Consider the following 25,461-nt stretch of genomic DNA (forward strand, 5'->3'; position numbering starts at 1 on the left):
CAACTCTCCCTCCACTGCGCACCGGGAAAAGGAGAATAAAGACTCCCTCTCTCATAGCGCCTGCTGGTAAGCCTTGGCCCGCTTAAATTCTTCCTCATATCCGAGGGGGTAAGTAATCAGAACAGTGTGTGGACAACCAGGTGAGGGTCAGGGTGGCAAAAGGTACAATGGACTGGTGGGGGGCAGATAGAGTAGACAGTGAGTGTGTGAAGGGACAGCAAGTGGGTGTTAGGCATGAGTGGTAAGAAATGGGGAATTATGTGCACTGGGGATGTCACAACCCTCCAGGTAATTCTTACATAGCTTGCAAAAAAGGTATTGAAACAACTCTTAGAAGGGCTAAGTGAAGGCAGGCAGGGCAGAGGACCAAGGGAGAAGGAGACCTCAGACAAAGGAAGGCAGAAGCAAGGGAGACTGAACTTGGAAGTGGACCCCCAGGGAAAAGTGCAGAGAGAGCGCCAAGGAGGCTGAGAGGATCAGGGACTGCCAGTCCCTTTCCACTCCCCACTAGTTTGGGCACCATCATAAGAACATAGGAAAGGCCATACTAGCCCAGTATCCAGCCTCTCGACAGCCATCGGATGTTTCTGAGGGAATGAACAGAAGAACATGGCAATTTCAAGTGATCTGTTCCATTATGCAGTCCCAGCTTCTGGCAGCTAGAGCTTTAGGGACAACCAGGGCATGGGGTTGCATTCCTGACACATCATGACTAAGCCATTGATATCCTGCATGAACATATCTAATTTCTTTCTGAACCCAGTTATACTTTTGGCCTTCACAACATCCCCTGGCAACAACAAGTTTTACAGGTTGACTGTGTGTTGTGGGAAGAAGAACTTCCTTATGTTTGTTTTAAGCATGCTGCTTATTAATTTCATTTGGTGACCCCTGGTTCTCGTGTTATGTGAAGGGCTAAACAACTCTTCCCTATTCACTTTCTCAGCACCATTCATGATTTTATAGACTTCTCAGATACTCCCCCTTGGTAGTCTCTTTTCTAAGCTAACTAGTCCCAGTCTTATTAATCTCTCCTCATACGGAAGCTGTTCCTTACCCCTAATCATTTTTGTTGTCCTTCTCTGTACTTTTTCCCCACTTCCAATATATCTTTTTTGAGATGGGGTGACCAGATCTGCACACAATACTCAAGATGTGGGCGTACCATTGATTTCTAAAGAGGCAATGACATTTTTGTCTTATCTATCCCTTTCCTAATGATTCCCCACATGGTTAGCTTTTTTGACTGGTGCTGCACACTGAGTGGATATTTTCAGTCTTCTAGTCCAGTTCGCTGCACTCAAGGGAGTACTAAGTATTATCCAGACCAGTGGTTTTCAAACTTATTTGAGCACTCCCACCCTTTGTGTGTCTGTAGTCATTTATGCCGCCACCCAACTCAGAAAGCAGAGGGGAGAGCAGTGGCTGCTGGCTGGGCACCCACCTCTGAAGGCAGTGCAGTGTCAGCAGCAGCACAAAAGTAAGGGTGGCAAAGTGATACTTATCACTTTTCACAGCAGAGTTAGTGCCCCATTGCCACCATTACTTCTGCAGTGCTGCTGCCACCTGAGGCTGACAGCCAGATTCCCACTGCCTCCCAGTGAGGGATTTTTTTTTTTTTTTTTTTGCTGGGGGAGCCCAAGTGACAGGGCTCCAGCTGTCAGCCCCAGGACAGCGGGGCTCTGGCTATCTCCTTTATCCCAGCATCCAAGGTGTGCCTGGCCCTTCTGCACGAGCCCCTGGCAGCCAGAGCTCTATAACAAAACAAACAAACACACCCCCGACTTACGCAATCGTTCCATTCTGGAAAGCCTTGTGTAACTCGAATTTTGCATAAGTCGGAAACGTATACCCGGACATTGCGCAAAAATTTCTGCAACTCGAAAATCCTATTTCTGGCTTATGGAACTTTTTCGGTAAATACGAATTTGCGTAAATTGCATCTTGCGTAACCTGGGGAGCGTCTGTAAATACATACATAAAATAAAAACACAGGCACAACTCACTCCTGTCTTGACACATTCCTGCGCCTCCTCCCATAGTTTGAGAACCACTGATCTAAACCATCCCCAACAGGCGACTGTCAGGGTTGTTAAGCACTGGAATAAACTGCCTACGGAGATTGTGGAATCTCCATTATTGGAGGTTTTTAAGAGCAGGTTAGACAGTTTGGACATTAGGAAAAACTTCCAAATGTCCAATCTAAAGCGTCCTCCCCCCAATTTAATCCCATTGCTTCTTGTCCTATCCTCCGAGATTAAGGAGAACAATGTTTCACTCTCCTCCTTGTAACAACCTTTTATGCAATTTAAAACTGTTACGTCTCCCCTCAGACTTCTCTTCTCCAGACTAACAAACCCAATTTTTTCAGTCTTCCCTCATAGGTCATGTTTTCTAGACCTTTAATAATTTTTGTAGCTGTTCTCTGGACTCTCTCTAATTTGTCCACATCTTTCCTGAAATATGGAGCCCAGAACTGGACACAATATTCAAGTTGATGCCTAATCAGCGCAGACTAGAGCAGAAGAATTACTTGTCGTCTTACTTACAATACTCCTGCTAATACATCCCAGAAGGATGTTAGCTCATTTTGTAACAGTGTTACACTATTGACTCACATTTAGCTTGTGATCCACTATGACCCCCAGATCCCACTGTATTTCTTCCTAGGTAGTCATTTCCCATTTTGTATATGTGCAACTGAATGTTCCTTCTTAAGTGGAGTACTTTGCATTTGTCCTTATTTAATTTCATCTTATTTACTTCAGACCATTTCTCCAGTTTGTCCAGACTATTTTGAATTTTAATCCTATTCTCCAAAGCACTTGCAACTCCTTCCAGCTTGGTATCATCCACAAACTTTATAAACGTACTTTCTATGCCATTATCTAAATCAAAATATCATTATGATATTTTCTATCTTATTAGCGATTCCTTTCCTAATGGTTCCCAACATAGTTTGCTTTCTTGACTGCCGCTGTACATTGAGCCAATGTTTTCAAAGAACTATCCACGATGACGCCAAGATTTCTTTCTTGAGTGATAACAGCTATTTAGACCCCATCATTTTAAATGTATAGTTAGCATTGTTTTCCCAGCATGTATTACTTTGCACTTAATAATTGAATTTCGTCTGCGATTTAGTTGTTCCATCACCCAGTTTTGTGAGATCCCTTTGTAACGCTTCATAATCAGCTTTGGACTTAACTATCTTGAGTTTTATATCATCTGAAAACTTTGCCACTTCACTGATTACCCCCTTTTCCAAATCATTTATGAACAAGCTGAAAAGCACAGGTCCCAGTACAGATCCTTGGGGGACCCCACTATTTACCTCAGTCCACTCTGAGAGTGGCCCATTTATTCCTACCCTGTGTTTCCTATCTTTTAATCAGTTACTGATCCAAGAGAAGACCATCCCTCTAATCCCGTGACTGCTTACTCAGTTTAAGAGCCTTTGGTAAGAGGCCTTGTCAAAGGTTTTCTGAAAGTCCAAGTATGCTATATCAATTAGATCACCCTTGTCCACATGCCTGCTGACTTCCTCAAAGAATTCTAATAGATTTGTAAAGGGAAATGATGCCTCACCAAAGGGATGTTGACTCTTCCCCAATATGTCATGTTCATTTATGTGTTTGACAATTCTATTCTTTACTATAGTTGCAACCAATCTGCCCTGTACTGAAGTTAGGCTCACAAGCTTGTAGTTGCCAGGATCACCTCTGGAGACTTTTTTAAAATTGGTGTTATTTTACTAGGGCCCTACCAAATTCACAGTCCAGTCCATTCTGGTCAATTTCACGGTCATAGGCTTTTTAAAATAGTAAATTTCATGATTTCAGCTAATAAAATCTGAAATTTCAGGGTGTTGTAATTGTAGGGGTCCTGACCCAAAAAAGAATTGGGGGGAGGGGTGTTGCAAGATTATTGTAACGGGGTGGAAGGGGGTTTGTGGTAATACTACCCTTACTTCTGCGTTGCTGCAGGCAGCGGCACTGCCTTCAGAGCTGTGCAGTTGCAGAGCAGCGGCTGGACCAGCAGTCCAGCTCTGAAGGCATATGAAATGTGGTATCCTGCAATAGATTCCCCCCAACAGAGATGCAGTCAATTTGCATAACATGGCTTCTTTGCATACTCATCCCATCCCATTGCAAAAAATCTATGATCCATTATCAAGGCTCAATCTGCCTCGATCTGTGCTCATCCATGTAGACACAGTGTTTGTTACGAGCTGGATTCACTCCTTAACTGAACGTTTCTTTTGGTTAATGCTTTATCTTTAACTAGGACAGTCAAAATAAGCAAAACAGCATCTCAAAAACAAACAAACAGTCTCTATATCAAGCAAACTACAATTATAACATTTTTGTATACAGAACAACCACCCAAAAGACAAATTTCCTCGCTCTAGATTAGTTTACAAAAAGGTGGCTTTTCTATCTTTAGGAAAATGACTGCAGTTTGCTTCCAAGCTTCTCCTTATTTTACTCAGAGGTATGTAGTTTCCTTTCTTTTGCTAAAATGAAGTTGGTTTAAAATTAGTTGCACATTTTTATATATAGTTTTCTAGTAAGTGTTGAGATGAGAAAGTTCAAGTAGCAACAGGGCTTTTCAGAGGATTTCTTTTTAAATTAAAAACGGCTACAAAAAATTATCAAGGTAATTTTGAATTCTAAACTGGAAGATTGGTCTGAAATCAAGACGAAATTCAGTAAAGACAAGTGAAAAGCATTACACTTGGGAAGGAAAAAAAATACACAAACACAAAATGGGGAATAACTGACTAGGCACTTGTATTGCAGAAAAGGATCTGGGTGTTGCAGTAGATCACAAATTGAACATGAGCCAACAATGTGGTACAACTGTGAAAAGGGCTAATATTCTGGGACGTAATAACAGAAGTGTCATATGTAAGACACAGGAGGTAACTGAGCCTCTCTACTCATCACTGGTGAGATCTCAGAGAGTTTTGGGTACCACCCTAAAGAAAGACGTGGACAAGTTGTAGAAAGTCCAGAGGAGCAACAAAAATGATTAGGAGATAGAAAACCTGACCTATGAGGAAAGGTTTAAAAAATTGGCATATTTAGTCTTGAGAAAAGATGACTGAGTTAAGGACTATTATAAAGAGGACAGTGATCATTTGTTCTTCATGTCCACTGAAGGTAGGACAAGATGCAATGGGCTTAATCTTCAGTAACAGATTTAGGTTAGATATTTGGGGGCTGGGGGAGACACACCTAACTATAATGATAGTTCGCTCTGGAATAAGTTACCAAGTGAGGTTGTGGAACCCCCATCATGAAGAACCCCCATTAAGAACTGGTTAGGCAAAACACTTGTCAGGGATGATTTAGGTATGCCTGGTCCTGCCTCAGTACCAAGGGGTAGAGAGGGGGAAGGGAAGGGAGACTGACTATATGAATTCTCAAGGTTCCTTCCAGTCCTTCATTTCTATGATAATTCAGTTTAAACAAACAAACAAACAAACCCAAGAACACCCCACCTCTAAACCCCCCCAAAAATAAATCAAAGTGACCTAGGGGAAAAAAAGTTCCCGCCGCCATGTAATATTTCAATCTGATTAAGAGTTGGCTTTTAACATCAGGTACACTATAAAGTCACCATTTATTAATAAAAACAAATCAGGACTGGAAGGACCTTGAGAGTCAACTAGTCTGGTCTCCTACAGTCATGGCAGGACTATGATGTACTGTTCCTATACTGCCTTTCATCCTCACACAGCTTTACCAGAGAGATTGATTAACTTTTGCACGAAGCTTTCTGAAATACCAAAAATCTGTCTAAAGAGGGCCCTGTAGTAAGTTACTGCAAACAAAGGAATGCAGTGAGTCAAAATGGTAGAAGTCCTATCAAGCGTGCAGGCTGAATATTTTCATAAGCACCTAAGGGAATTAAGAGCACAAGTTCCATTGGGCGGGAGGGGAAGAATAATCAATGGGACTTGTGCTCTTAACACTTTTAAGCACTTTTGAAAATCCCACCCACTGTTGGTAAACCTATGCAAAGTCCCTCAGCCTCTAGCTTTCCAGTGCCCTATTTGGTGTTAGCACTGACAGCACAAATGCACTGAAGAAGTTGTCAGGAGGAGGCTGGAGATTTTGGCAGCTGGATAGGGGGCAGCTGGATCTCTCAGTAAGCTACTGTGCATCTGAGGCCATTTTGGGGTAAGCACATTTGAGCAGAAATATCTATCTAGTCATTAGGAGTGGAATGGCTGCACGTTGACATTAAGTTGTCATCTTTGGTTTTAGAAGCTAAAAACACTTTACAAAGCTGAATAAACTGGCTCACATCTCCCAGAGCTATCGTTTTAGGTTGGCTGCAGCAGATTCCAGACAACATCGTTGCATGGGTTTATGTTCAGTTTGTTTGAATATTATCTCAGATACCATAAAGGCTAGAAACAATGTTTTTTTTTTTAAATGACAGTTTAGATTCTGGAGCACAATTAGAGGAAGTAATAGTAAGAGGAGGATTTTGTGGCAAAATCCCTGTCTTCTAAGTCACACAATATAAGGATCCCTGCTATAAAATGGATGGGCTGACTAGGCTGCCACTTAATTTTTTTGAGGCCTATATGGAATAGGATTAAGCTACATTCAAGAACTCCTTGAACCATGTCTTAGTGGTCACCCGAGTACGGATCCTCACCCACCTTCTAATAATCTCAGTCATGGCTTGTCAAACAGCGGCACATTCTCCTCCACTGCAATACGCCCTGTCAGCCACTTCTCTCCACTTTTAAACATTTTTGGAAAAGATCAGCAGTTGCTTATTTGTTACCATGTCCTCCAAATCCTTCTCACCTTTTTATATTTGCATTGGCCAAGTTTTTAAACCAGTATTTATTTTGTCTTATGTTATCCCTTTACACTGCTTCCTCAGCAGGAGGGGCAAGGAGGTCCTTTATAATGTAAAGTTACATTATTTCAGACCCACTAGCTTTGACTGGATACATTTAGAAACTGGCAGGCAGTGTGAAATTCGCACAGTCCTATAACAGCCTTGTGGCAGATTCACAAATGCAGGGTGCCCACACTCCAAATAGAATCCAGCCCTACGAGTACTTCTGCTGGCTATGAGGGACTTTTCTGATGGCAGAGAGGTTCCTACGATAACCCTCACATTTCTGCCAGTATCAGTAGAGAGGCCGGGGGCAATCCCAGCCCACACAACTGATCCCTGGCCAGGATTTCATCTGCATTTAAAGCAGTCCAATTTACACTAGTGCCTCTAACATGCATCTAAGCAGTGAACGTGGCAGCCCCAAGTTCAGGAGGAGGAGGGAGTGGGGAGCACAAACGTGAGATTTACAGCAACCTTGTACCCCTCCCATCAGAGTGCTCCTTAACCAAAGCAGAGAACAAGGCCTTATGTATTTCTGAAGATTGAGACCATAAAATCACTCATCATAAATATGGAAAAGAAATAGCAGCCGGGAATCCAAGACAGGGCTGAGCAGAACCTGGCAAGACACCATGGATAAAATCCTGACCCAACTTGAGTTCCATGGGAATTTCGCAAAAGCTATAAATGATCACTCCATTATGATGAAACCATCAGCATTTTACACCAAAAATAAGTAAATAACTAAGAAAATTACAGTCCAGAGAGCTTCCACCCTTATTTCCTTATTCTTTTCAGTACAGTATATACACACACATATAAGCATGAAGACAATGGTGTGCATACGCACACATGTATAATTTGTGTATGTTGTGAAAAGTTTGCACATTAGACACTTTTCAGTCAAAGACTTTTTTTTTTTTTTTAAAAACACAGCATTTTGTAACTAAAAGGGGACTAAGTACAACATCCTGTTTTACTAGTTCTATTTATTGAATCTGCCAGAACTGTAAAATGCTAAAAAAGGAATACGATTCTTCTACTTTAAAAAAAAAAAAAAAAAAAAGTAGAGCTACAGAACTCAGTTTTCTATGCAAGAGAAACAATATTGTTTTAAATATGTTAAAAATACACATACACTTTGTAAAGATTCCATTGGATAAGTCTATATTATTAGACTTGTATACTGTATTAGCTTCCTGGGAAGGTTTGCATTCAAATGGAGTTTTAGAACAAACAGATGTTTAAGCCAAAAAGGAGATGTGGGACTCCATGTGGTTTTAAAGACTTTTAAACTTTTAACTCTAGACACCGGTAAGTATGGACAAGATTTCAACATGCAGTTACATCTTTTTTCAGTCCTGGAAATCCAATGCCAGTGAAAGGACGTTCAGACTATGATAAATGGGTTTTTGTCTACAAAGATTATTCTCTCCTTCTCCCCCCAAACAGAAATTATATATTTTACAGTACTTCTAACCCCACTGGGCCCTTATGCCTAATAAAATATGGCAAAAGAGTATGAAAATAGAATAAAATAGCAGCAGTTATGGAAAACTTCCCATAGCAATGCTGTCTTTAAAGCTCCACTTAACAATGAGCACTGTTAGATCAATAGTATGAGGTAACAAGGCAGATGCAATAGGTTGTATCCACGTCCTACATCTAATGTCCTCAAACAGCTAGAGGTTCAAAAGATAAATATCTTGGATTCTGATATTATGTATGTTTATGACAGTCACTAAGACTTAGTACCTGGAATACTGAATGAATTACATTGTTAAACTTTTAACCTTCTCCATTTCCCATTATCTTTCAACAAGCTACTTATGAATACTTTGAAATGGAAAATGCTTAGAAGGAGTGTCTCACTAAGTATACACATCAGGTGTATTTTATAGCCAGAGTATATTTCAGGCTCCATAAGAGAACAGATTTTTCAGTTCAGCTGTCTGAAGTATCTGGCCTTTGCGTGCACCAAGGCTTTCAGGTCCCACCCACACCATGACCACAAACTTCACAAGCACAGACAGCCCCAAGACTTGGTATTTCAGTCACTCACTTAGCTAGATCATACAGCAGCAAATTTCTACAGAGCCTAGGTTAATTCGCATGGCTATGTTTGTGTGTCTAATCACCACAGAGGTGAGTGCAAGTCAGGCTTTTATAAGTCTTAGGCCTGGTCTACATTTGTGTAGACACAAGTAGGTCAATGGAAGAATTCTTCTGTCAATCTAGCTACCATTGCTCGAGAGGTGGATTAACTACATGGATGGAAGCATCTTCACTATGGTGTTACGGTGGCACACCTGCAGCGCCATAGCTGAGCTGCTGTTGCGTAGACATATGCTTTAGTGACTTGTTAGGATCTGATTTTTAAGGTTATTGGCCCCCACAAATGCCTATACCTAGGTCCATGACTGACCATTTGTGCATGAACTGCAACAACACTGGTGCACATATGCCTGCAGGCCAACAGTTCCATTGTTTAAAATGGAGAGTTTATAAATTCATTAAAAAACTATGTAGGAAGCAGACTGTAGTTTTAGAATTAAGTAATTCAGTAGCAACCATGATTCAACAAGGGGAGCCCAAACCTGCCTGCTCCCCCATGCCACTGGCATACACCTTCTTGTGTATGTGCAAACGTATAGTTGACTTAAGATTTGGCCTTGTATCTCATTATGAGGTATCAGGGTGAGGCTAAGTAGGGTTCCCAGGACCTGGGTTAAATGGAGAAAATACCTGCAGTTACACTGATATCTTGTACTGGATGGGAGAAACACACACACACACACACACACAAAAATAGCTTTTAAGGATTCATAATGACACGGCTCCTGAGAAAGTGGGGATGGAATGATGAGGTAAGCCAAGATTCCTGAATGCTAGCCACAGGCTACAAATATTTCAAGATCAAAATCTTTAGATATTTAACAGATTCTTTTATTTTTCCACACTAATCTATTGTAGGTACTTTTACACCCCCCAGTACCATAGTATCTGAGCTCTTCAAACTTTAATGTATTTATCCTCACAATACTCCTATGAGGTAAGGAAGTGCTATTTCCCCCAATCTGTAAAATAGGGATACCAAGGCACAGAGACACCAAGTTCAGAGGAAATGAAATCCATGGCAGAACAGGGACTTGAATCCAGGTTTCCTAAATATTAGGCTAGTGCCATATCCACTAGACCATCCACCCAACTCCAAGACACACAGAATCCAGATTATATGGGCTTTTATGCGCTACAATCAACTCAGCTAATTCTGCATCTCCCCCTTCTCTCCCCCATGAAGATGTCAATCTAAGACAATTTGAGAAGAGTGAAGGGAGAAACAAACCGCCCCACTCAAGTGCGATTTCTCAAAGGAGAGGCCAGTTCAGCCACTGTCTGAGCAAACCCCACTGAAGTAGTCAATGGAGTGATACCAAAGCTGCATTTAGACCCTGGTCTGTGCTGAATGCAACTAAACCCTTAGTACATTCTCCTTCAATAGGTGGAGTCTGTGCAGCTTCTCCTCCCCCCCTCCCCCCCACACTTGGAAAGACACCAGAGTTCTAAGTCTAAGTTTCAAACACAACCCATCTGTTTTTCTGTATAGATGTATAATACCAAAAGTAAGTGCCCCATGTAACAAATCTTATTTTGAGCAACAATGGTCAAATGTTACAACTATAGACAAAAATGGGTCAAGTTGAGGAAAGTCATATGAAGGACAAAACTGGTCTACAGAAAAAGTGAGCTTGCAGAGCCTACACATTACATATATATCACTTACTTTCCCTTGTTTGATATGAACCTGAGACTTAGTTTTTGGCTGTTGCAATTTTTTAGTTTTGTATTTAACTAAAGCAAAGCTGACATGATACCATACTGCCGAGATCTTGCTTCTGCTCTTATTTAACCTCAAGACGCTTCTATTCCTCCGTTTTATTGTCCTTTGTAACAAAGTTAAACAAATACACATACTCAAAAACTACTCTTGGGCAGAAGAAAAAGGCAATTCCTTTTAAATTATTCCTGCTGTTTAAGCTACTTCTACTATAAGTCAGGGTTCTTTGGAAAAGTTGTTTAGTCCGTGTTCCTGGAAAAGACGCCAATGCCTTATAAAAAGTTTCAAAGACAAAGATTTTAATGAAAATGGGATTTTGGTGCCTTTTCCCTGCCTGAAGTAGGCAGTCATGGAGGAAGTACTTGATGACCAACACACACACACAAAAATAGACTTACCTTTCTGGAAGGACATACTGGGGTGATCGTTTAAGAATGGGTATTCTGACTAAACACAGCTACCCACAAGAGAGAAGCCTGCCCAAGAATTATGGTCTGAATGAACTCGAGCTAACTAAACAAAGATTGTCTTTGGCCACAATATAATCAATCAATCAATCAGTAAAAAAAAAAAAAAAAAAACAGCCCTGAATATAAAGCAAAAAAAGTCATCTACTCTACAACTCACTCAACAGAGTAAGCTGCGGTTTACTTATGGAGTATGTATTTAATGAAGTGCTGTTCATACTATTATAAATTTTGTTTGTGATAGACAAAAACAATTTTCCAAGTCAGGGACCAAGTACTATTGTCCAATGTACTTACAGCTTCCAGGGACTTTAATGGATGTTGTGCATGTGTCAAAGGGCAGAACCTGGTCCCAAATGTATTCAAGTCACTACACTTTTCCCCGGTTATAAGGGGACCCTATGGGTATTATAAGAGCTCTGAAGGGGACTGCGATTTTGGGAAAGCTGGCTAATGCAGAAGTGGAATGATGGAACTAAAGAGATGTAGAAGTTCTTCAATCTGAAGAAATTCTCCCTATTAAACAACTTCCCTTTTTTTTTTTGTTTGTTTGATTTTTAAAAAGCGAAGTCAGTTGGTGAAGTTCCCTAACTGCAAGCATTCCAAGTATATAGAACAAAAAGAACTTGCTGGGAGTTTGAACCATTTTAATACTAGGATTGTTTATTCTGAAAAATACTTCAAACTAAATCTAAAATTTCAACACTTAACATTATTGGCTATGTTTGAGGACATTCCTGACATCTGTCTGAGATTACAGGACACAGGGGAGGAGGGGGAACAAGTACGGGTCACTTTTGAAGCAGGTCACAGCACATCTGTTTCTATTAATTTGTTTCCCTTTTTGCCTTAGTTTCACTGGATATTAAATGTTTGTTAAAAATAGTTATTTGGGCTTGATAATGGACAAAATGCACAACACTATCCTCTTGCCTGTTGCATATTTTAGACAGAGACATCTGTTTTTGATTAACCTATTCTTCTATTTTAAATATGAATAAATTTTTCTCCCTTCCTTAAAGTCGCCCCAGAAAAGCTTGAGAAGGCAGCTTTCAGACTTAGTTATTCATTCAGGAAGAATATACAGTGGTTTCCTTTCCAAATGGATCTTATTTGACTGCCCCCAAAACTACCAATTTAAAGGGCTGGTGCACATTTCTGGTCATGCAAAATTGATGAAGGAAACAACTGAAAACAGTGGTTTGTGTATAAGCTGAAGTCCTGTTCCTATAGCAGGGGTCGGCAACCTATGGCACACGTGCCAAAGGCAGCATGCAAGCTGATTTACAGTGGCACGCTGCTGCCAGCCTGGGGTCCCAGCCACCGGCCCTGCTCAGCCACTGCCAGCCTGGCACCGGGCTGAGCAGGGCTGGCGGCCAGGACCCCAGGCTGGCAGGAGCTGGCGGACGGAACTCCAGACCGGCAGCGGGCTGAGTGGCTCAGCCTGCTGCCAGCCTGGGGTCCAGGCCCCACTCAGCCCGCTGCCAGTCTGGAGTTCCATCTGTGGCCCCTGAAAATGTAAAATGTATTACTGGCATGCAAAACCTTAAATTACAGCGAATAAATGAAGACTTGGCACACCACTTCTGAAAGGCTGCTGACCCCGTCCTATAGCTTATAAAGAATAAATTTGTGGGTTTAGGGGAAGAGGAGGAGAGATAAAAAAGAAGATAGTCTAGTGACTGAGCATGTGCTTTGAGGTTCACTGTATGTCTATTAGATCACTAAATCCATTCTAATGGACTCATGGAGCATGTAATAGGAGAAATCAATCCATCGAACACTCATTGTCTCCAGGGGTTTACAATACAAGATAATATCCTTCAAGACCAAAGTACATTAGCTTACTCACCTTCCCTCATTAACTTGTACTTTGTCTCCTTGACATGGGAAGTTTTCAATGTAACCTAGACTGCAGTTGACTCGTGTCCAATCTGGTTGGCATATAGCCAGGAAGTGGGGTCGCAGTCTACCTATGGAGTACTTGGCAATGTCCGTCAGGGATTGGCTAGCCGCCGCACCAAAAATGAAGGTCCCAATGGCTTTGTAAATAGTGGCTATGTAGTTATTTCTGACAAACGAATTCGAGTGCAAACAGTTATAATAGACAGACAGGCCTTCTCCTACGATTATCTGAAAAACAGAGATAAAGACAAGTTAAATAGAGAAACACACCTATGTCTCCTTAGAGATGGAAAAAAAAAAATCATAGTTGTCATAAGTCTCAACTACATCAATATTTGTGTAATTTCCTGTTTTAAATCTTGTACAATTGCTAAGCTGGGGGAAGCAACAAAGATTTTCTGGGAGTCACTCAGAAGTATAAATTCCAATGGCTGAGCCAACATAATTTTAAACAGCTTTCATGTAAACAGGATAGTTTGTTCTCATTCTCTGCCTTATATTCAGTTGTAATTGTGATAGTTTTAATAGAAACACTGGAAACTTGAGTCATTTTCTCTGAGAAAAAAAAAACAAAAAACCCACCTTTCCCACACTACTTCACACTCAATTTGATGAGAAGCCCCGTCCCAAGAGACATTTAATTTTAAGTAAACTTTCCGTTCATTCTTAGCCTTCTTCTGAATAGAATTTCAGCTGTGCCAGAAGCATGGTTTTCAGAAGTCACAACCTTAACTGAAAAGGCTGAATACTGGTGCCAGAGGTGCTAAAGGCCAATTCTGTAAAATGGGAACCTCCTATTTCTCAGTTAAACAGAATCTTTAAAGACCGGTTTCCTCTAGGAAGCTAAGTCTTAAGAAAAATAATTGAGGATAATGCTTCGTGCGTCTGAATTTTTTCTATTTTTGGCATCGTAGCGATAGAAGATTATTTTCGTGTGTGTTCATAAAACCAAGAGGTTTTCAGTGTTTTCTCCCTTCACTTCAGTCTCTTGTGGGAAATGGGTAAAAAAGTAATTTTGTTATAAATATAAAACTATTTAATCCAATGTCATTATATACACAGTTACTGGGGAGAAAGAAGCAGAAACGTTGGATTTGAATCATCAGTCATTTACTGAAGAAAAAAATCCCATGAACAAAAGAGACCCATCCCACTAAGGCAACTAATGTAATGGGAAGGTCTTTTCCCTTCCAGGCACATATGGAAAAGCTGTTTAGAAATGACTGAAAATAGTTTAAATGACGCTAATTAACAAAACACAGTATTGTTCTACTTCTGAAGACATACTTTTAAGGATTCAGAAAAGCAGGTCTTAATTCTCTACTGCTTTGCACTTTATCTAGTGGTTTAGACCTGTGCAACATAACTGTAAAATGCTGCCACTCTGATTTACACTTACTTTTTTACAGATGTAAGTAGCTACAAGCTGTAAGGCAATGGATCATCCACCACGTATACAGGACTGACAATTTTTACACTTGGCATCAGAGCAAAATGTAAGTTAGGCTTTGTCAACACTGGAACCTGAACGACAAAACTTGTTGTTGTTCAGGTGTGTGAAACCCCACTCCCCTACCCCCCCAAACAATACAAATTTTGCCAACGAAAAGCGCTAGTGTGAACAGCGCTTTGTCAGCAGGAGAGCTCTCCCCTGCTGACAAACAGTGGCTACACTGCGTGCCTTTTAGCAGTGCGGCTGTAGCAGCACAGCTGTAGCTGCACAGTTGTGTCAACATACACTTAGTGAACTCGCTGAATGCGAAATGTTACTTTTAGCACAACTAAAAAGTTAGCAACCTCTTTCCTACAATCTATCCGGTAGGACAGGTGCTATCCACTGCTGTGGAACAAGATAGTCGTCAGCCTGGGGGATAGATAGGTGGGGAAGAAGGAGTTTGTATCAATCTTGCTGCAGTGCACAGTCACATGCCACCCTCACCCACACCACCAAATCAAAACACAGACTCCTGGGTGGAAGATATTCAGTAAGGTGTAAGTGGACTTAGTCTTGTGGCTCACATTACTCTACCCATAATTTTAAAAATTCTTTATAAGCAGGTTGTTCAGTTGCAAGACTGTTCTCTGTGTAAAAGGTACTAAGCCATACCTGTCTCTTCCCTCACATTTTACCACCTGTGAATTGTAGCCCCAATATTTCAGAAGCCAATTACATTACTATTGTAGTAGTATCACCCTTTAAAAGAAAATATATTTAAAATTGCTATAATACAAGTAAAGCATTATTGCAAATCCCAGACTTGATGTCTTGCTGTCTGGTTGTCCTGGGCTGGAAATGCTAGGCAGCATTTCCCTAAACAGGCCCCACTTCAGCAATGTACTTAAGCAAGTGTCTAACTTCAGAAATGGGACTACTCCTATGCTAGAAGTTAGGCACGTACTTGAGAACCCGACTGATTCTGGGACCCCGTAAAGAAAGGCCCAGTAGTGCTGTTTAGGGGACTGATCCAAATGACCACTGAAGTCAATTGGGAACCTCTCCATTGACTCAAATGGGTGCTGGATCAGATCCTCAGAGATCCCATCTTCATCTGGAAGGATGGTGACTGACTGGGGGCCTTTGTGTGAAAGTATGTGAGCATGGGGCACAGAGGGCGCGAAGTACAGGGTGTATTACATACCAGCACACAAAGGCACTCCAGTTATAGGTTTATAACCCCCTTTTATTTAAGTTAGGATAACACACACACACACACACACACACACAAAAGACTTTAATATTAAAGATGAAGGTTGTATTTAATGAAAGCTGTATTCATTTTGTTTTGTGCTAGCAGCTCAAATTCTGTTCCCTGTACCACTAAAAGACATTAAAATCAAAGGAGTTACTTCGATTTACACCAGCAAAACAGAGGTCAGGGTTTTGAAAGCTCTTAGTGAAAAGTTTCTCCTCAGTCAACAAGTTGCATATGAAAAAAAAAAAAAATTAATTACAATTAGCAGTTCTTGAACAGCCGGTGGCAGTGGCTTCCAAGAAGTGACTATTTGTGAAAGCAAGTAAAGGTTATCTTACTGTGGACACTGGCTGTGATTCTGATCTCATCCTGCTGAGAACTAGAACCCCACTGAAGTCAATGGGGCTACGTCAGTGTAAAGAGAAATCAGAGCAGGGCCCTGGACCCACTTTCCTCCTTTAGTAAATGGTGTACACAGTCTGAGCAGAAATTAACAGAACCAGAAAAAAAACCAAGACACCATCATTTGTTTTTAACATTAGTGCTTCCTCCTGCTAAGCCTGCTTTTAAAAAAATCTGGTGGGAAGTCTGTTCACCCCCTTATAAGATGGCTGCTGACATCACCAGAAAGCAGATCAGAAAAAAACCTGCTGCTTTACAAGTTTGCCAGTTTACTATTAGCATAGAGTTTTCCTAGTTATTTGAAAAGGAGGAGTTATGAGCACTTCATTTTCAGAAATGTTGACGTTTTATCTGTGGCCAGAAGTCCTCCTCATCAACTGGCTCATCTCCACACACACCCCCCCAAAAAAAACCTCCCACAAACGCACATGCTTAAAGTTAAGCGTGGAGTGGTCCCATACTCAAAAGGTCTGCTCCTAGAGCAGCAGGAAAGGTCCAGGGGATAAGGTGCTGGACTGGAACATGGCAGCCCTGGCTACTAGTACCAGCTCTGACACTTAGCTTACAGATGAAGATTGGAGATCTTTATATTACAAAAAAAAGTGTGCTGGGGCAACTACAAGTAACGTTTTATACAGGAATCTGGGTGAACTCTATGGCCTGTGTTATGTACGCTATAAAACTTAGGGGATGGCTACACTTGCAGATGTAGAGCGCTGTGAGTTAAACCCACCTTCGTAGAGCACAGTAGGGAAAGCGCTGCAGTATGTCCATACTGACAGCTTCAAGCGCACTGGCATGGCCCCATTTGCAACACTTGCAGCAGCATTGGGAGCAGTGCATTATGGGCAGCTATCCCAGCATGCAAGTGACTGCAATGTGCTTTTCAAATTGGGGGGGGGGGATGGAGTGTGTTGTGTGTATGTGGGGGGGAAGTGGGTTTTTGGGGTGCTGAGAATGTGTCAGCATGCTGTCTTGTAAGTTCAGGACCCTCTCCTCCCAGCCTCTCTCTTTCACTCATTCAAAGCAAACAGTAAATGTTTGCTTTTTCGTGGAGCTGATAAGCAGCCGGCTTCTCCCAAAGGGAGCTTTAAAAGGGCATTTCCGCATTCCTGCGGCCGATTTCACAACAATGACAAGAGTGGCCACTTGACTTAAGGGGATTATGGGACATTTCCAGAGGCTGATCGCAGCACAGTAATGCAACACCTCGTTCACACTGGCGCCATGGCGCTCCAGCGCGGGCGCAGCAAACGTTATTCTACTTGCCGAGGTGCAGTACCAGCAGAGTCAGACCGTTCTACGTGCCTTGCCAGTGTGGACGGGGAGTGAGCTAGGGCGCCCCGGGCTGCTTTATCGCGCTGTAACTTGCAAGTGTAGCAAAGGCCTAAATGATCATAATGGGTCCCTTTTGCCTTTAAAAATTTATCAACCCCCCAAAAAAGTGTGTTTCACAATTCTAAGCTTTATATTTATCTGTAACCTTTCAGATTTTAACTTAGAGCACCTCCGATATAGGCAGTTTTTAATTTAAGCATTTCAAGAACACACTTGTGCTTTACAGAGGAACAAAAAGACTAGGGCTGTCGATCAGTTAACTCACAAGATTAACTAAAAAAATTAATCGCGATTAATCACAGTTAAACAATAGAATACCAACTGAAAATTAAATTTTTTTGGATGTTTTTCTACATTTTCAAATATATTGATTTCTATTACAACACAGAATACAAAGTGTACAGTGCTCACTTTATATTATTTTTATTACAAATATTTGCACTGTAAAAATGATAAAAAAATAGTATTTTTCAATTCACCTCATACAAGTTCTGTAGTGTAATCTCTATTGTGAAAACGTAACTTAGAAATGTAGATTTTTTTTTTTTGGTTACAAACTGCACTCAAAAACAAAATGTAAAACTTTAGAGCCTACAAATCCATTCAGTCCTACTTCTTGTTCAGCCAATTGCTACGGCCTTGTCTACACTGCCACTTTACAGTGCTGCAACTTTCTTGTGCAGGGGTGTGAAAAAACACCCCAAGTGCTGAAAGTTTCAGCGGTGTAAAGTGGCAGTATAGACAGCGCTGGGAGCCACTCCCCCTCGTAGGGGTGGGTTTTTTACAGCGCTGGGAGACCTTTGTCCCAGCCCTGGTGCCGCAACTATACAGCCACGTTAAAGTTGGACAAAAAAATTTAAGGGAGTTCCACAATCCTTGCTTTAAAACTGTTAAAAGTCTTGAACTGCTTCTAGAGCAGGCAGCATTAACTATAACCAAGGTTATAACTATTGATGCTGACGGTAGTCTTTTGCACCAAGCCAAATTTTATCCTTGATGTAAACAAAATACCCAATGTAATAGTACTTGAAGAACCCACTCTTATTCACCCATCCTGCTTATTTGGTGTAAATTAAGTTATACATATTCTACAAGCTACTGTTTGCAATCAATTCTGACTGAGGAGTAGAACACAGTGGCTACCAGAAGTCAGAATTTACAGCTTTGTTTCTCTATATGGAATTATCAGACCATTGGGTGGCAAGTTACTACTTAAATTGAAGCAGTTGTCTCAAGCTCTTATATTTTAGAGACACTCTCAGAGAACATACAAGGTTGAAGTACATTTTACTTTCTGGTTTAAGATGTACACCTCTACCCCGATATAACGCTGTCCTTGGGAGTAAAAAAGATATCTTACCGCGTTATAGGAGAAACCACGTTATGTTGAACTTGCTTTGATCCACCGGAGCGCGTGGCCCCGCCCACAGCGCTGCTTTACCGCGTTATATCCGAATTCGTGTTATACCGGGTCGCGTTATATCGGGGTAGAGGTGTATATTTGTAACTAGGAAAAGGAGCCATTAGTCCCGCAATGCCTCAAATGTGAATAAGACAGCTATAATCAAAATATGTATGCCACTGTCATGCCAAGGTGTTCGCGCTCTGATGGAATGTATTAATTGGGGCTAATAAAAAACCTTTTAGGTACCCTGACCCAAACACTAACGTTACTCTAACTCCACTTGGAGTAAAGACAGAGGGGTTTGTCCTTGTTTTTAAGAAGAATGAACTGCTTTACCAATATATGAAATCTAGTAGTAAATCATTTATTTCCCCCACTCCCACCTACTACAATTGAATGTAATGGAGAAAAATAGGTTTAACTTACAATGATTACATTGAACGGAACAATTATTCCTGCTAACAACTCATAAGAAATGGTGTCATCTTTGATAGGGTACTGGATAGATTCATCATTACAGAAAACTCCTCTCTGGAAGGGGATATGCCTCGCAGTGAGAATTGCAAAAGGCAGGCCCGCTAGCAAAAGGAATAAAATTAAAATATTACACAGAAAAATTCAGAAATTTTAATCAGAAAGACTATCCCCAAGCATTTTCCGTTAGAGAGAAATAAGTGCTCAAAAGGAAAGAGCAAACATGCAGCAAGTCAGAAGGTTATAGGTTTGTTTTTTTGACCAAAGGCTGCTTTCTAGGCTTCATGGCCCTTAGCTGAAAATTGCCACCAGTCATGTTCATAAGCGCAGAGAAGGACATAATAATCACAATTTCCCTCCACCCTCACCAGTGTACTGGCTGTGTATCCAGTATAAAATATTCCAGAAATAGGACTCTTTAAACAGTTTTGAGGCATCTGTTAAGTTGTCCAGTGTGCCTCTTCAGCCCTGATCCTACTTTTAAGCAAGGTACAACTGGCCCTTTATTCTCTGGCCAGCTCCCCAACTCCAGAGAGTGCAAATTGTTTCATTTCATTTTCACCAAAGCAGGGAGGTTGAGGGGAAGTAAAGCAGCTAGGGGGTGGGGGAAGCGGAGGGGAGAATGCTTTTACACATGCTTTCCCCAGTTCGTGCATACTGAATAGAGCCCTGGAACAAACATGGTCACTGTCTGTGCTGTTAGCCTTCAGGAGTCAACATTTATTCCCCATCCATATTTTTTAAAGAACACCTTTAAATCACCTTAATTATATGATCTACAGAAATTGCCTGGTCAGAGGTGTGCAGAAGCTTAGGCAGTCATATCAAAAGTCTGGGTGGCATTTTTACTAGGTTTAGTTCTTTGATCAGCTAGCTCTACAGAGGTTCAGAATAGGAATACTTCAAACTCAAAAACACTAAGTCACCCTAGTTCCTCTTTAGCTGTCTGGGGATATAAACTATTTCTTCTTCCAGTATGTAAAACAGCAAGTAGTAAAATAAACCCCAAAATTGGATGTATTGGAATCTGGGAGTGGCGGGAGAGAGAAGAGATTAAGCAATGGAAATTAAAGATGAAACTAATAAACTGGACAAATGAAAAATAGAGGTAGGTTAATTCTCCCCTTTCCCAGGTGAAGGCCTAGTGATTCCCCAGATGGTGCCGTGAGAGCACTTTATTCTGTGCTCCATTTTGGATGTTTCTCAGTACAAAGCTGTGACCAAGACTCCAAGCAGCACTTACAACAGATGTTCTGATCTAGCATGAGGCAACAGATCAGGTCAGCAGCAATCCTGCTCTTCAGTCTCCTTACCATGAAGGAATGAAGTAGTGGAGTGAATTTTCTGTCAGACATCTCCCAGTCTTCCAATCAGAGAGGAAGAAAAACTTTGCTACCCCTGCCAAGAGAAACATTCCTCCTCTGTGAGAGGGGGGAAGGAACCTCCAATTCCTCTGTAAGGGCCCAGAAGGAGGAAACGGACATCTCCAGCAGGTAGGCATGGGAGGGGCAGAAGAAGAATGGGAAAAGAAGCCAACAACAGAAAATTGGAAGAGAGCAAAGTTATGTGGCTGGGGGTGGAAGATTGGAAGCCTCTCGGCCCCCACCCCACACAGACACACTTTGTGCTAGAAAAGTCATTAAGTTCATAGTGAAGAATATTTGTTTAAGTGGCCAATATATTGATTTAAGAATTTTGCTCACTGCAGCAAACTACAGTCCCTCATGCAGGTTACAGAGGAGAGTGCTGCTTACGAGAACAGGGAAGCAAAAAAAAAAAAAAAAAAAAAAAAAGAGCCTTAAGAGACCTTAAAGAGGTCTGTCTGAGATAATGTCTTTCCATCTACCTAACCAAGTAGTTCTGTGCTTATCACAGTGGTATCCAAGCATCCTAACAAAGCTATGGGACCTTGTCTAGTGCATGTTCTGTACAACACTGAGCTTCTTATCAGTACTCTAGTCAACAGGAAACACCCGCAAGATTCAAGCAAATAATGGCATTGAGACAAATACTAAATCAAGCACTCAAGTAGTAACTGTAAGCCAACATTGTCAAAGACCAAGCCTCTTGCCTCCCCACTGACTACATCATTACTCAAAACCATGCTCTTCCGCCCCCACACACCATCCCTTTACTCCTATTAATTAGATCAAACCCCAAAGTCTAAGATAAGAATATATATATCAAAAGAGAAATAACTGTGCCATTTCATCTTCTGTATGCATCGCAGAGATTCAGTGAAGAGCTGTATTTTAGCAGGGTAGATATTTTCTTGTCTATAACCAACAGCTATCCTGGGATCTCCTAGATCACCAACATAGCAAGTGTATGGACGCAACTTAGGGCCCACCCCCAAACCTTTGCTACTCTACTACATCCTCAGCTCTTTTGCTTAGAGCAGCAATGTCATTACCTAAAGAAAAAAGTACAAGTCAGGTTGCTTATAGGCAGATTTATTTTTGGTCTCCCACATAATTCAAGATATAAACCAGGAGGTCACAGGGGAAAACTTAATCTCCAGGCCTGCATACAGAATTGTAGAGTTGGCTAGCTGTATTGCAAGGGTGAAAGGTTTGTCTTTGGAGCATCAGCTATTGGTTAATATTCAAAACAGGCCTTCCAAAAAGGTAAAAGCTTAGTTCTTATGCGTCTACTGCCATACATAACCACCACCACTCAGCAGTCTCGGGTCAGGTTTTTCTATCACTATAGCCTTGAACTTTCTACCATGCACCATCCTTCACAAAATCTAAATTGTTTATGGGCTATGAGCCATGTTGACCTCATTGTTTTGGTTAGTGACTAGCAGCTGAAAGTGACATGTGTGCAAAACCCTAAGAGAAAGTACAGCACAGGTTAAAATGTAACAGAGCACAAGTGTAAGACTTAACATGATGAGCATGCAGTTAATTAGCAGAGGTTCTAGTTACTTTCTCCAGACCTGAGGAAGAGCTTTGTGAAGCTCAAAAACACGTCCATTCCAGCAACGCAAGTTGATTCAATAAAAGATATTACATCATCATCATCTATCTTGTCTCATTTCCTGGGACAAACACAGCTATAACATGGCATTTAATTCACATCAAAATGTTATAGATGCTCTAGTTTTCGTGAAGAAACCAAAACCCAACAAGATTCAGTGGAATTTACCACCTGTTTAGCTTCATTAGAATGCATCCCTGCCCCCAGAATGATTTGTAGGCGTTAATGAGAAGGGAGACAAAACACAACTCCAAGTTAAGGGGATTAGAAACTCAAATGCAGACAGACTATATTTGACATCATCATCATCCACAAATCCATTTGAATTGCTGCAATGGCTCCCCCTTCTCCAATGTGTTACGTGCAAGCTGTGCGTCACCATTTTTGGGTCCCTATGAAACACTCTCTCTACAGATGCACTTTGGTCTTTCTGTATGCCCACCCACACGCTCTACATCCCACCTAGGAGGGCAGCCAGAATGCACCATTTGGCTACTTTTCCCAAAGTCATTTTCATTCTCTTCATTGTCACAGCCTATGCATGAACACCCTCCTTGAGGCAGTCTCCAAAGCTATACTCCCTCCTCAAGAACCCACTTCAGTAATGGCAAGTTTCTTGTAGACAATTATTCATTGTGTGTCGATTTTTTTTGCTTCATCATGCTGTGCACTAGTAACCAAGTACCCAGACTGTCTTACTGGATGTTTCTTTTCCCTTACTCCTCCCTCCTCTCATATCTTATCTGCAATTACACCCTGATGCATATATAGAATATGCATGAAAGTAATTTTATTCTCACCAACAGTCCCATAAGATTTGTGCATGTCTATTTATTCAGGTACATAAGGATCTGCAGCATACGGCCCTTTCTTTGTAAGCTTGTCCATATTAGGAGATATTAGCACGCTTTTGGGTGCTATTAAAATAAAAAGCAGATAAGACTATGGCCTGCAAGTTAATATATTAAGTGTTAAAGTGTATTTTTATACTAGTCATGTTAAGAATACTTTAATTTTAATTGTCCGCAGCCATACCATTGTGGGAGCACATACATCAGATCTTCAGGTGGCATAAAGCCTGGCAGCCAAGTTAGATGAACTATGGAGTAATCTGTTCCAGACAAGAGTTCTGAGGAACAAGAGTGGTCAGTATCTGAAGGTCATTTCATTTTTAATAAGCAATTCTTCCAGATACTGAGAAAACAAATGTAGAAACTCATCCAAATCTTCTTTGCCTTCTCCCATCAAACCCTATTTGGTGGCTCTTGTTCAACTATATATATTGTCCAGTGTGGCTTCCAAACGGACACCAGCCTTCATGTCCTCCTTCAGCATCTTGAACCACTTTTCTCTACATCTTCCTTGTGGTCTTTGTCCTCTTTGGCCACCACATCTCGTCATGTCACATACTACCCCCTATCACAGAAAAGCTGAGGGAATATCAGCATCATGGCTCGTACCATTTCATTGTATAGCTGACCAGTTCATCTTACCCAGCATCCACCTAAGCACTCTCATTGTGACAACATGAAGTAGTGTTGTTCTCTCCTCCTCATTGGCCAGCATTCCAACCCACACATTATGGCAGGCCTAATCATCTTACACTTTGCTCTTTATGTGGTGTTGTTGTAGCAGTGTCGGTTACAGGATAGGGATACAAGGTGGGTGAGGTAACATCTTTTATTGGACCAACTTCTGTTGGTGAGAAAGAAGCTTTTGGGCTTACAGTCTCTACAGAGCTCTTCTTCAGGTCTGGGAAACTTACACGGTGTCACAGCTAAATACAAGGTGGAGTAGATTGTTTAGCACAGTGGTTCTCAACTTATTTATCATTGTGGGCTGCATATGCAGCCCACAATGTATTACCTGGGCCACAGTGGCTGGGCAGTGGCAGCCCAGACCCTGAACTCCAACCCCCCCTCCCCACCACCACGCAGGGCAGCCTTTAGCACACAGCTGAGCTGGGCCACAGCAGTGTGCTAATTGGGTTGAGACCCACTGGTTTAGCATAACTAGTTAATACATATTTCAAGAAACCATTCAAGGTGAAGTGGTCTGTTAACACCTCTCCAGTCATTAGGGGAGTGGGGGGGGGGACGGGACACATGGGGTAGGCAGGTGGGAGGGGGAATGTTAGTGGGTCTTTGCTGGCCAAGGACACCAGCTCTGAGAGAGAGAGAGAGAGAGAGAGAGAGAGAGAGAGAGAGAGAGAGAGATTGGACTTTCACACTACAAGGTGAGAAACTGAGACCAAAAGGACCCTGTCCATCATACTCTGGGTGGATGTATACTCATGGTCATATGCTTTCAAATGGTTGTGGTGGTGCTTTCCCAAATTAATACTGGGTTCCTTTTTCACTAAGTTTTCCGTAAAAACAGATATAGTGCTGGAGAGAGGGGAAGCCTTTTAGAAGTGCCATAGGTTGGTGTTTAGTTCCCCACCCCCTTCCTCCCCCCCAATTACTAGGTGGGAGTTCAAGATGATTCTGTTTTGTATTGTTAAGAGGAACCCCTAGATGTTGTGCATGGAGTTCTGGGCAGTAGCCCTGCTCGGAGCAGGGAGACAGACAGACAACCAGGAGAGCTTTGAGCAGGTGCAGGGTTCACAGCAGGGAGCTTACCAGCCTGTGTCAATTTCACAGCTGCAGCAGGGAACCATGAAATTGACAAGAATGACATCCAAACAGCAGAGGTAAGTAACTCTCTACATGGACATTGCATCACTCTAACTACACCAACATAAGCCCTCTGATGGAGGTGGAGTTATGATTTCAGTGCAGAAAGGCACTTACATTGGCAGGAGCAAGACTGTAGTGTGTACACTGACCTGATTAGGTCCACGTAAGCTGCCTTACGTCAACCGAACTCTATAGCATAGACCAGGCCTGCGTAAGTCTCCCAGACCCGAAGAGCTCTGCGTAGCTCAAAAGTCTCTCTCACCAACAGACGTTGATCCAATAAAAGATATCACCTCACGCACCTTGTATCTGTAACTTTGCTCTCTAGTTTGCTCAGCATAGTCTTATCACAAAGAACTCCTGTTGACTCCCTCTATTTACATAAAGTGCTCTTCATGTGGCTCCTAAC

At 41.6% G+C, this 25,461-nt stretch overlaps 1 protein-coding gene across 3 annotated transcripts in view; it reads right to left on the reverse strand.

The window, feature by feature from the left end:
* Nucleotides 1-25,461, reverse strand: part of PLPP1 (phospholipid phosphatase 1) — a 124,836-nt gene that overhangs the window by 62,883 nt on the left and 36,492 nt on the right. For 2 of the 3 annotated variants that reach the window (XM_034773808.1, XM_034773806.1), the window contains one exon: nt 13,028-13,308. In XM_034773808.1, the coding sequence (XP_034629699.1) occupies nt 13,028-13,308 (281 nt within the window). Of the gene's footprint in view, nt 1-13,027; nt 13,309-19,344; nt 19,497-25,461 lie in introns of all 3 variants that reach the window. The other variant, XM_034773809.1, reaches the window with a different exon arrangement.

Source organism: Trachemys scripta, chromosome 6, assembly GCF_013100865.1.
Source record: "Trachemys scripta elegans isolate TJP31775 chromosome 6, CAS_Tse_1.0, whole genome shotgun sequence".
Lineage (NCBI taxonomy): Eukaryota > Metazoa > Chordata > Testudines > Emydidae > Trachemys > Trachemys scripta.